Raw genomic sequence first — 14,023 nt, 5'->3', positions numbered from 1 at the left:
TGCACGTTATGCACTTTAGGCCAGGAAGAGAGACCCAGTGAATCAGAGGCATCTTTTCAATATGATACCAGTTTGACTGATTTACTTCAGAGATTGACTGGATCAACTATCAGAACCTGCCCAGTGCAATATTCTGTGAAGAAGACTCCTCTTTCCTCTAGATTTGCACTGTTTAGTTTTCCCTCATAGGCAGGAAGGAACAACCTTCGTGAAAGACCTCCATAACAGCTAAGAGATCTCAGATGCCACTCCTCAGGGACAATCGATTTATCTTGAGCTGAGTGCTGTTTTTGCTGCTTCTCTATGGGAGCCTATTGCTATCGATCTCCACCTGGTACAAGTCTACATGAGGTTTATTGTTTGTTTCCTTTTTTCTTTTTTTTTACTGTGTTATATATATTTTTCAACTATAATACATTTTTTAATCAGTTATTTGCTTGTTTTTTTGTATCGTATCTAGGTTGTATTGATGTTAATTTGTGTTTGCAAGGCTGTGGGTAATGTTCCTTTTCCCAAGCCCTCACCTTGGTTTGGGTCGGTGCTAATCAGCTTTTTATAACTCGCTGATTAATGAGGCCAATGATTTCAAAACAAAGCAAAGGACAAAAGGTATCTAAAAATGCTCAGAAAATATGCCGTGTTACATAATTCCCATTAATGGAGGGAAAATGTAGGTAATAATGGGATGCTCGAGCTACAGAAAAAAGGGCAAGGGGGTGTGGATGGTCGAGGTGAAGATAGAAAAAGGTTGCAGATTGGAATATTAGGGGGAGGGAGAGAGAGAGAGAGAGAGGGGGGGGGGGAGAAAGAGAGAGAGATAGATGTTCTGGAATTGATTCACATGGCAGTTTGTAAGGGGTTTGGCATGCAGTTATGGAAAGAGCTGCAGATAGTGCCAGAACAGGTATGATGGAAGCCAAGTGTCTCAGAAATGAGTATAATCATGGCTTGTGAAGTGTTCTGGGAACTGAGATGTAGTGGGGTGAAATCAAACTCTCCACGACATGGGAACCAGTGTTTCTGTGGTTAACATTTGTGATACCTACTGTAAGGCTGACTAGGACAGTATTCATACGTATCTACAGTAAGGCAATATATGGGCTTAGATAGTAATTATTATCAATGGTAATATGATAAAATAGGAATATCTCATCCCATCAATTATTTCGGCTTGCCGAATCCAAATATGTACTCTGTGAACTAAATTATTTCTCCGCTTTGAGTGCTGAACGTTAGACTAGATTTGGCAATTCTTTGACAATTATTTGTCACTGAGATTTCTGGCGAAAGCCTCTCTTTTCAGTGGACAAAGTGTGTGCTATCTCTCTCCAGTGGTGTAAAGTAACTACATTTACATGTACTGTACTTCAGTATAATTTTGAGTTATTTTTACTTCACTGGAATATCTCCAGTTTTCAGTACTACTGATACTTCTACTTCTACTACTTCTCCTAAACTTTAGTTACTAGTTATTACTGATTATTATTACAAAACATACATTACCCACTTCAGCCCTATACATTTCGACCATTAGAAAATAGCAGATACGACGCATCTTGTGAAAAGATTTGTATAAATTTTAAATGGGGCATTCTCCATAATGAGTACTTTTTCTTTTGTACTTTTAAGTATATTTTGAAACCAATACAATACTACTCAAGTCAATTTTGATTATCGGACTTCTACTTGTAACAGAGTGTTTCTACATTGCAGTATTGATACTTTTACTCAAGTAAAAAATTTGAGTACTTTTTCCACCACTGTCTCTCACCATGAATGAATTGTCATCTGGTTGTGTTTGTGGTCCCAGAGTGGGATAATAGAGGTTTGTACCTCCTGACCTCCTCAGCCCATCTTTCCTCAAAACTGTCCATAGTACGTTGCCGGAAGATTGCGGAAATAAAATAAATCATGGCCAGTCGGCCACCATACATTTCTGACAATCACACACGCTGTTTGCATTGTTGTCTTCTGCTTGGATGTTTGGCTAGTTAGAAAATCTTGGAGGTGCAAGAACTAATGAAAAGAACCTATGCAAAGACTTCATTTTTGCAAGAAGTGTAATGCAGCCTTGAGAGCAGACAGGGACGGTCATTCTCCATATGGTCAGCTACTGCTCCGATGTGCCTCACTCCCATCAAAGTATATATATAACATAACATTATACAGGCTGTCGGTGGTCCAGTGGGAGTCAGGTTGGAGACAAAATGTCTTCTTTCATATCATGCTGGAAGCTCCCACAGTCACCTTTTCTAACTTTGCCACCTCCCTCACAATGGCGCTCTACCTTGCACTATTTGACATTGATGAATAGTGGAGTGTGCTGCAAAATTACAGTAATTCTGAATACTTAATGGCATAGTGTTAATGTAAGTGACACAACCTTTCCTTACACTTGACTTGACTCCAGTATATCTCATGAACGAGCCATACTGGCACACTTTAGTTTAAGGGGTGTGTTGAGTGGGCTGACTTCAGAGCCTACTTGTGAGTTTAGTTTTCTTCGTTGTTCTGGTGTGGCCTCCTGGCCGCTCTTCCAGCAATGCTTTTCTGTCTTCATTCATCTTATCATCAGGCTTTCTCTTCTCTGCATTTTGTATTAGTTTGAATGTGAGTGTGCCATTCGGGACTGCGGACGACAGAACTGGAGGTTTATTTTTAAAAAACAAAGCAATGGGCCTACATCAGCATTTGCCATAATCCAGTCAGCCAGCACAAAGCCTCTCCCTTCCCCCAGCATGAAGAGAAATGCTGTTATTCTCATCATTTTTGAATTGTGTTTAAAATAGGACTATACCCCATTTCATGCTTTTCCCTCGAGAAAGCACTGGTGGAGGAAAACCTCACTTGATAACTCGAGGCGATCACTCTCTCTTTCTTATATATACTTAGTTTTTTTCTAATCCTTATTTACCCAGGGAAGGTTTACTGAGGACATGCAGAGTTCCTTGCTCATTGAGCCCTGCCAGTGGTGAAAAGTAACTAAGTATGTTTACTGAAGTACTTTATATAATACTTTATAAATGATGTATTAGTTTAGGTTACACTACCCAGCAACACATCAAGTAATTAAAATCAGCCCCACCTTTACCAGTTGCAATGCTGTGAAGTGATTAGGCATAATCCAATAATATGATTGTGAAATGGGTTATTCTGCAAAACAAGTACTTTTACATTTGATACTGTATTTGTGCACTTTTACTCAAGTAGATTTTTTAATTCACAGCTTTTACTTGTAACAGGGTATTTCTGCATTTTGGTATTGCTACTTTTATTTACCAAAAAAGTTTGATCAAGTTGTCCATGGGAGCTGTCTGGTGCAACAAGTTGTTAAGGGGTTAATTGTATAGCCCACTAAATGAAGCACCTTGAAGGTAGTTTTTGAGACAGGAGAGACAAATCTCTCTTACGTATTCACATTACCAGCCCAAATAGAGCAGTTAATAGAGCCATATCTCTGCAATATATGACATTTGAGATCAGTGGGAGTAAATGCTAAATTGCTCTCCAGTCTGGCTGAAGTAGATGATGTTGAATGCCTTGAGGTGCGGAATTGATTCCCTTATTAAAAGGCGACACTCAAGTGTATAGCACAAAAACATACAGTGCGGATAAAGCCTAGTCTGCGTAATTAGAATAGAGGCAAATTCTCCTAAGTTGAAGCCACGGTTTGCCATCCCCTTAATGGCTCTGCCAGTCAACGTGGACACCGCTGATTACATGGAACCCTTCCAAGATAAACGTGGTGATTTTATTTTTTTTACTGTTTTTGGGAATGGAGTGGGGAAAGGTGCTTGCTGGCTGGCTCCGAGAGTTGACTGCTCTCCAAAAGACACACACACACACACACCCCCACACACACACACACACACACACACACACACACACACACACACACACACACACACACACACACACACACACACACACACACACACACACACACACACACACACTGAGATATACATTACATGAACATACAGATGCTCACACAGACACATGCGCAGTTCTATGTGAGTGAATGCACGCACGCATGCACGCATGCACTCAAACACACACACACACACACACACACACACACACACACACACACACACACACACACACACACACACACACACACACACACACACACACACTAAACTCATTAGAGCTCAGCCGCTGTGAGTGCCCTGCCGTTGTTCCAATAGAGGTCCCTGTCTGTCACACCCGGGCGGCAAGGACAATTGTTCCCGTTTTGTGGGAATAAATCACGGGGGCTAAATGTGACTAGTGGTGTCTCTCTTTGATTATCACTGTTGACACATTAGCCGAGTGTGGAATACAGATGGGATCCCTAGCTTCATTCCAACATGGTGGCTGTATTGCAGTGGTGGACAAAGTACCTAACCCCCCCAGTACTTGAGTCAAAGTATATACTCCTGGTCAAATATTACTCAACTAAACTCAAGTTACTTTATTACTCAATTACTCAAGTAAAGGTTGCTCAGTCAAATTTGTACTTGAGTTAAAGTAGGCTACTGGAGTACTTGCTTTAAAATTGAAGTATTCAAAAGTACATGCTTTAAAAAATACTTAACACTTGGGGTGCCAGAGGTTTATTAAAATATTATACGTTGAGTGCCGGGATTTTTTACCATTTTTGAACCTTTTTCAAGTAGTCACAAAATATCCGTCCTCACGGTGATCCCCTCATTACACACATAGCGGTCTCGTACAATCGGGGGGGGGAAATTAAAAACATTCGGTAATCCGTTCCATAGTTGCAGCCAGTTGAAAATAGTAAAAAAAAAAAGTACACAGGAGCCGATATACAGGCTTTTGAAGTCATAAGTTAACCAGGAAGTGGATTGGAGTCAAAATCTTCGAAAAATGATATCTCCTGGTGCTGTGAAGGAAAAATAAATAAATATATATATATATATATATATTTTTTTTTTAATCCAAAAACGTATATATATGTTTTTGGCACTCAGAGGGTGTATTTGCAAAAACGTATATATACGTTTTTGGCACCCAATGTATTCAAAAGTACAAATTACAAAGTACAAAACATATAAATGATAGATAAAATAGCATTTCTACAAGCGCACAATGCGTCGCATCGCAACACATTGTGAGCGTGTAGATCTGGTATTTTCACTAGATTTTAAATAGGGCTGGTAAGTGGTTAATTCATAATGTACTTTTTCCCTTCCTAGAAATGCTAAAGTGCATATATGTGTGTTTGAAATTTAGTGGAGAGAAACTAATAATTATCCAAAAATACAACTACTCAATTAAAGTGTAGATACTTAAAAAAAATGTACTTAAGTACAGTAGGCTACTCAGGTAAATGTACTTCTTCACTGTCCACCACTGCTGTTGTTGTGGTGCTCTGCTGCTGTTGTTGTGGTGCTCTGCTGCTGCTGTTGTGGTGCTCTGCTGTTGTTGGCTGAGTGTTGCTCTTATAGGTTAAGGGGTTGTGGTATTATCATTACTCCTGTTTGTGTTAGAGCAATGAGAGAGAGCATTTTGATGCGATTGTGCACGTTCTACCAACCCGCCCCCCCCCCCCACCGCACCACCCGCCATCGGCCTTTGACATAATTAATTGCTTTGGGAAGTTGGATGTAAGCTGTGCATGCCATAATGATAACGTATTACAGCTTGATTAATGATCACATTTTTAACTGCCAAAAATAGGAAGTAGCAGATTGTGACTACTATACTAACTGCGCTTGAGCAGGATTTTGACTCACTCTGATTTATTTTCATTAGAAATGGTGAGCCTATTCAGTATGAACGTGGCAAAAGGTTTTAGCATTCAGCTCCAAGTCAATGAGGGTGGCTTGAATGCCAAAGCATTTGCCAATTGTGAATGCAATCAATACAATTATTTGTACACAGGCTATGCCTTTGGGCATCAGTATTTATTTTATTTATTTTATTTATTTTATTTATTTTATTTATTTTATTTATTTTATTTATTTTATTTATTTTATTTATTTTATTTATTTTATTTATTTTATTTATTTTATTTATTTTATTTATTTTATTTATTTTATTTATTTTATTTATTTTATTTATTTTATTTATTTTATTTATTTTATTTATTTTATTTATTTTATTTATTTTATTTATTTTATTTATTTTATTTATTTTATTTATTTTATTTATTTTATTTATTTTATTTAACAAACACCTTGAAAACATACTAGGTTCAACATGATTAATTGCCTATGCAAGAAGCAGGGATAGGACAGATAAATAATAAATGACTATTATTTCAGTATCGCCTCATTGTCATCACCTGTGGCCTTGTTTAACATAGCTGGATGTGATCAAATTGTATGCATACTGTAAATCAATGATAAAAAAGGTCAGTGCAACTCTGAAATCCATCATGTGTGATAAAAAAGCTATTATGGATGGATTTAGTGCGCGTGCGGGGCGGAGTGGGGGGGGGGGGTCTGGCAAAAGTCCAAGAAGAGGAACCGATTACATTGTTTGCACATGTGGCAATAAAAGTATGAAGCATCAGGGATGACCTATTACTGTATTCAAACCGATTTTATCTCCCATGTTTGCTCAAACTCATTGTGAGCATTGGCTGTTGATTGAAAACACTATCATGCTAATTTGTGGGATGTATACAGATAGAACACTGTAGCTATACTGTATCGTATGCATGATGTCCCTTTCCAAATAAGATGTCCACAACTGACAAACAAAATCACTGAAAGCATGGAAATTAATACAATTATGAAACCTTATAACCGCTTGAACCCCAGCATCCATATTCTTGGGGGAACATTAGCCAAAAATAGCCGATCTACCAGCTCACATTCAATATAAAAATTGGCTAATGGGTGGTCAGGCGGGCCGGTTGACGGACTACGGCAGCCCGTCACTATGACACAAACATAACCCTGTTACATGCCCATATATGGGCATATTCTGATGTCATCAGGGATCGTCATATATGAGCATAAAGGGGACAAGAGCTGACATAAAGATAAGGATAAGACAGATACAGAGATCTCCATATATGGGCATATTGGTCGGATTGGCGAACTTTAGATGTGAGGGCCACGTAGCAGTCTGTGGGGAACCTTTAGTTGTAATAAAAAAAATTAAAGATAGATCGAAAAAAGTGGTCCAAGTACAGAGACAACTCTGGTCCAATTTACCGAGTCTAGATGGTGACGATAGATGATAGAAGTGGCCAAAGGTGACTTAAACAACTGGTTACTATTTTGGTTACATTGGTTATCCTGTATTACATGGTTATTTTTTTCAAATGGATATAGCATCCTGGAAATGTACTTTTCATATTGCCTTGGAAAACAGCCATCTAACTCTGCATCTCAAGCTGCACGAAAACTGTCAGTCAAAATGTTGCAATCCACACCTCGCTACTCGTTGAGTCATCAGAAGTGTCAGCATGTGATGCTGCATTTACTGGAGAAGTGGCATTAATAAAGGTTTTGGTTTTATGCGAATGCAAATTTCTGCTACGCAAAATTTTCGTCATATACTTTATACTATATTTCTTGTCCCTTTGCGTTCCCGGGTATGCTGTAACGGTACATTTATTCACAGTGGAAAAGTCATTTATAGGTCAGTGCACACAATAGTTTATTTGCTGACTAATACAATTACTATTCTGAGCTTTACATACATGATATTTCATCACTGTCTTGTATGTCCTTATATAGACCCTGTGTTCAAATGGATCCATTATTACTATTATTATTTAGTCAAAAGCACTTATTATTACTTTCCATTGGATAAACATTTATAAAACCCACAGACGGACTTCCAACATCGTGTCCCTATTTTTGGGGATGTCATTATACAGTAGGTGAACATTTTCAGAAATCAGATATTTCACATGCATTCTCTATGTCATTTCACAGCCTTCCAGAGGTACGGATCTCAGACAATGGGCCATATGAATGCCACGTGGGCATCTATGATCGGGCAACGAGAGAGAAGGTGGTCCTGGCATCAGGGAATGTTTTTCTTACCGTTATGTGTGAGTATTCCTCCTAACAATACATTTGCATAATACACTTCTTACCCAGAGTATTATCTACTATGACAGTGAACGAATGGGCAGTGTGGGGTTCAATGCCTTGCTCGAGAACATCTCGATAGGATATGTCAATGCATTCTCACACCTGTTGCATCAAACAGGTGATGAGGTGGGGCAGGATTTGCAGTTGACGCACAGGGCTCTCCTGTCGTGTCACATGTTGCCAAGAACGGATGATTTATGATTCCAAGTCTATCAGTATGCAAGTACAATGGCGCTGAGTCGGCAGAAGCAGACGTCGCACCACTGGCTCAAGTCCGCAGGCTCAAGTCTGTTTGCTTTGTTTTGAAGGTTTTTTCACCAGATCCGTCAAACTATTATGAGTTGGGAGTGAGAACGGCACGGTAACATTTTGGAGGAATTGAACCTTTCACCTGGTCAGTATCTCTAAGGTTTTACTCAGTGGTGTCCACCAGCAACAGCTAAATCATATCCACATTGTCTGGGACAGTGGTTCTCAAACATGTCAAGGACCCCCAAATTGATTTGGCCATGGATGAATTTGACCGCAGACCCCCATCTGAAAGCATTTTGTGCCAGGGACCCCCATAAGAGAAGATTTGTGTTAAATTAAAAATGTTTTTAAAGTATGCCAAATTCTTTTTACGATTACGATTTTTCTAAATATTTGAAAAAATAGCAGTTTTACAAGCTCACCACATGTCGCGGTGTGATGCGTTGTGAGCTTGTAGATCGCCTATTTTTTAATAGCCGAAGCATAAAATAGGGTACAAGTTAATCTGATTTTGATGCTACAGTATTATTACCATTTTTTTTCAGGGGACCCAAGGGCCCTTGGGGTTCCTAGACTCCACTTTGAGAACCACTGGTCTGGGGAACACTGTGGTGCGGTATGGTGGTGCGGTATGGTTCTGCTGAGATGAAAATAGCACTAAGCCATCAGACCTATTCTTGTGCAAATGGTCCTGTCAAACGTGAGATTGGTTTGAATTTGAGAACACCTCTATGTCATGTCGTATAGGGTGTGTGTAATGCTTAATTTATACTCAGCACTCCCGAAAATAGCCGGAAGCTTGTCGATAGGCTATTTTAGGCGAGCGACACCGTCGTACGCAAAGTATAAAATAAGGCTTACCACAGAATCGCAGTACCACAGGAGACTGTGGATTCATCAGTATTGCTCAATGAATATTAAAGATTTCTCACGGGGATGTGACTTTCCATTTGTAACTGGAGATTACTGTTTTCCTCCATTATTCATGCTTGTTTTGCTTGCAGATTATGCTGCAGTATGTAATGGTATTATTGTTAGAATTGTTGATTTAACTATCTATCCTACAGTATATATCTATCTATCTATCTATCTATCTATCTATCTATCTATCTATCTATCTATCTATCTATCTATCTATCTATCTATCTATCTATCTATCTATCCCACCTGTCTATTCACTAATGCAGTGGTTCTCAAACCTTTTCATGTCAAGGACCCCCGAAATGTATTTGGCCGCGGACCCCTTCCTGAAAATGTTTTGTGCCAGGGACCCCCAAAAGCAAAGATTCAAGTTAAAAATGTTCTCTTAAAAAAATATACATGCGTCGATTTTTCAAAGATTCACGATAAAAGAATAATAGCAGATCTTCGTGACGCGCTAGAGCTTGTATCTGCTATTTTTGAATGGCCAAAGTACAAAATATGTGTGGTTCACATGATTGTGACAATATATTGACACATTTTGATGGGGACCCCCCTGGTACCCCCCCAAGGACCCCTGGACCCCACTTTGAGAACAATGCACTAATGGACCTACTGTTCCTACTCACTGACCTATGTGTCTGCTTCTTTAGATTGTGCCCAAAACAATAGCCAGAGGGACCTGGAGCTACTGTACCACTGCTGTAGCCTCCCTTCCATTCTTTCGTCTGTTTAGCGTTGTGCTGTCCCATGTAGCAGCAGCGAATGCCGCTCCTTGTCGAGCGTACCATGATATTTCTCTCGCCGACTCCTTCTGCGCTGTAATTACAGGCGTTAACTTAAGTCTCCCTAATGACTGCTGCTTTGCGCCCCTCTGAAGTTTCAATTCCAGCAGCAAAGGCCTGCTGTTCTCCATGTGGCTCTTTGGCTAATTAGCAACAGCATTTTTCAGCAAAAACACAGAGGGGGTGGGGTGGGGGGGGGGGGGAGAGGGAGAGGGAGAGAGAGAGGGAGAGAGGGAGAGAGAGAGAGAGAGAGAGAGAGAGAGAGAGAGAGAGAGAGAGAGAGAGAGAGAGAGAGAGAGAGAGAGAGAGAGAGAGAGAGAGAGAGAGAGAGAGAGAGAGAGAGAGAGAGAGAGAGAGAGAGAGACATTATTACTCCATTATCACATGTTTTGCCTCTAACAAACGCATATGGCTTTTGACTTTCTTTACTCATTCTTATGCCTCTACCGGCAGACAGCTGTGGCCCGAGGCATTACCTTCTCAGGTTGTCCATACGTCCGTCCGTACGTCCGTCCGTCCCAGCCTCCAAATTCAGGGACAAATGCCCACTTGGACTCAAGGATGAACTGATTAGAAGTAGGCGGTCAAAGGTCAATGCCAATGGTCAAGGTCACTGTGACCTCACAAAAACACGTACAAAACATTAAATTCCTTCAAATTCGTCTCTACATATCATCGCCTTTGGGTGGGAATCTTGCATGTCGCGACGTGACTCATTGTGAGCTCGCAGATCTGCTATTTTTGCTACTTTTACACAACACTGTCACACAAAGTATAAAATGTTTCTGCCCCGACAGCGATGATGCACTATACGCGAGAGTCCGGACAGCTGGCAGAGGCGTACTGCGATGCAACATCAGTTCCAAGGGACGTTCAGTTCCAAATGATGCCTCTTGACTTTGTGTTCACTTATATGTGACAACAAACACACATCAGTGGAGCAGGGAAAGAGTGCTGACATGGCCATAATTTGGCCGTGGCAGTTCATCACGGTCGCCACACCTTGGATTCGTAGAGGAATTTCACTTTGGATCACCATTTCACTGAATAAAATAATTCACCTTGCTTTTATGATACACATTTCCTTTGGAATAATGTACTTTATTCACTCTGGATTGACTGATCAAGCTTAGACGTGTGTTTGATTGATTGAATATTTTATTAGACAGAAATGTAAAAACAGCACTTTGTCTAAAAGGATAACACCAAAAAAGTCCTTGCCCTTGCAGTCTTGTTTCCGTGTGTGTGTGTGTGTGTGTGTGTGTGTGTGTGTGTGTGTGTGTGTGATATCAGGCTCAACTAGTTAGAATGATAAAAAAGGGTAATTAGATTAGGTGGGGAAGGCAAGTCTGGCAAGTCAAGTCAAGTATTGTTTCCAGCTTTAGGTTTCTGGGCTGCAAGCAGAGACTATCAGTGCACTATATACTACTTACTGTAAGTATGCACATTATATGATTGCAACATTGACAAGGCATGCAATTTATAATAGCATTGGATCTTAGAAACAGCAGATACTTGATTGGTTTAAAATAGAACAACTATGCTACAGCACGTTGTCACGTACACGAGTCTTGTTTGGTTTGTGTCATAGACCCATTTTCACAGTTCATTATGTGCTAATTGTCCATCTACTGCACCTGATGGTGAGCGAGAGAGACAGAAAGACGGCTAATGTGAGGATATGTAGCAGCTGAGTATCCTCATAATTGCACTTTGTGACAGTGTTGCTGGGAAATGAAAATAGCACATCTGCAAGCTTGGAAATATAGGGACCTGACGGTCAAATCCTTTTGTGACGTCACACTGAAACATCGACCCTTTGAGCACTGTACACACCGTTTTACATGGGTGAGCTTCGCCAGTGGGAAAGCGAGTCACCCTATTAACCCTTGGTGTGCCTATCATTGGGGATGGGGGACTGAGCAGCATCCTAAATCACCACTCCGGTAAGAGAAGAATAGCCCCTGGCATTGTGGCTAATTGTCGTCTAAGCTGAAGCAGAATTATTCATAACCTATTAATGTGCCAAGTTCACTGTGGAAGTGAGGAAAAAAAGATAGAAGAGAGGTGGAGAAAAGATGAAAAATGAGAGGGGAAAAAAAAGTTAATTAATAGGAAACCATACATGGAGAGTATTTTAATTTTTTAAAGGGCTTCATAAATAAGAATTATCATTTTAATGAATCCCCCGCCAAGGAATTCAATCATTCACTTTCAGAAGGCCAAAACCTGAACTACCTTGGCTTCTGTCCTTCACTCTTGAAAAGTTTGAAACGCCCTTTGCTTTCATCTTGGACTGAATAGGCATAGTGTAGTTGAATTGATTAAGTCTGGAGGCACACAGGTCTCTCGCCCTGGGGAATGTTAAGCTAATACTAGGATAACTAAATTTATTCCCATTAAAACTATCATACCCAATAAGTGAGATATTAAGTGGCTCAGAATGGTCTTAGCAAGAACTCAATTTCATATTCCCATTTGCAGTGCTCAGTAATGCTGCTTTTGAACACAGTCGGCCAATCAGGGAAGCCTATGCATTAGGCCTGAATAATCAGTCGAGGGGAGTCTGAGTCGACTGCCAATCTCTTAGTTGAATTATAAAAAATAAAAAAAAGATTCAATTCTTTTTTATTTTATTATTCGAGAGATTGGCCTAATTTGTTATATTAATTAACTAATAGTTTGCCAAAAATAGGATATACATCATGATTTATTGGGAGAAACCAAGCAAGTATACGTTAAATCAGACATTAAGCACCCCTACAGCCCAAATGGAATGTTCCTCTATTCCATAACATCTTTTTTTGCATGATTCGACTGAGAGATTGGCAGTCGAATCAGACTGATGAGACAATCTCAGTTGAATCATGCCATGGTGTTGCATTAGTCGACTATTAGTCGACTATAGGCAACATTTGGCCAATCAGATTCAACTATAGAAATCCTGCTATGCATACAATCTCCCGAACACAAAAGAGAATCTCTGTGTCTTTCTCAGACCCGCGGGCTGACAGATACAGAGATCCGTGGTTTTTCAGTTCTCGGAAACCGTTGGTCTGTCCAAATATGACGGGACACCTCAGGGTCATATGAGAGACGCACCTCATATGACACAATTTTGAGACCGAATGGTCAGACGATTTCCGAGTTACGCCAAGGAGTGACACACACACACACACATACACACACACACACGTGTGCTCACACATGCGCGCACACACACACACACACACACACACACACACACCATGAATTATAGTATAGATTTCTCAGAACCACCCATAGATTGGCTCTGTATAGGATACTCTTCATCGCATTTACTGTTAGTTTTTAAAACAGCACGAGCCGCATATACCAAATAAGACTATGTGACTAGGATATGAGCTTTTATCCAAATGTAAATACCATTAACATATTAATAATGTGCCCATTGAAGCAGTTATGCTTGTACATTCCTCTATCTACTGTATAACACCAACAGCTAATTCCTTTGCAAGCAGTAACCTCGACACAGTCAAATCCATAGTGTTAATTTAACAATGAGAATGTGAAAAATGCACCCTTTTATGGATCTATTTGAACACTGTTTTTTACTGTGTGTGATCTGCAGGGTACTTTAATTTGATGGTCTATGGGAGTGCTGAGGCTCCCCATCCCACCATGAACCTTCACGTACACTGTTAACATATTCATCAAAAGCAGCAGGGAGGGGAAATAGAGGGAAATGTTGATGGATATGCACCTCACAGGGGGCCTATAGAATGTAGTGCCATTGTCATCACAATTCATTCCACATCATCATTCATCGTTTCATTCGACCATGTTTAGAGGAACTTCGAGACAGGAGCAAGTTGTCAATAAGCATTGGATCGGAAAATGACACTTTGCATTTTGATCCGGTGACCTTCCATTACGGATTTATTTGTTTATTTAAGTGTTTTCCTTAGCAATGGGTTCTGTACAATGTGACAAAAGAGAAAACATTGATGGATGGATGGATGG

General features: G+C 40.0%; 1 protein-coding gene across 1 annotated transcript in view; it reads left to right on the top strand.

Moving 5' to 3' along the window:
- igsf21a (immunoglobin superfamily, member 21a) overlaps positions 1-14,023 on the top strand; it is a 281,998-nt gene that overhangs the window by 186,443 nt on the left and 81,532 nt on the right. Inside the window, exon 4 of the mRNA XM_080424116.1 lies at positions 7,902-8,020. Coding sequence (XP_080280242.1) covers positions 7,902-8,020 — 119 coding nt within the window. The remainder of the gene's footprint in view (positions 1-7,901; positions 8,021-14,023) is intronic.

Source organism: Gymnoscopelus braueri, assembly GCF_963280865.1.
Source record: "Gymnoscopelus braueri genome assembly, chromosome: 3".
Lineage (NCBI taxonomy): Eukaryota > Metazoa > Chordata > Actinopteri > Myctophiformes > Myctophidae > Gymnoscopelus > Gymnoscopelus braueri.
Note: the sequence above shows the minus strand (reverse complement) of the source record. Positions and strands in the feature narration are given on the sequence as shown.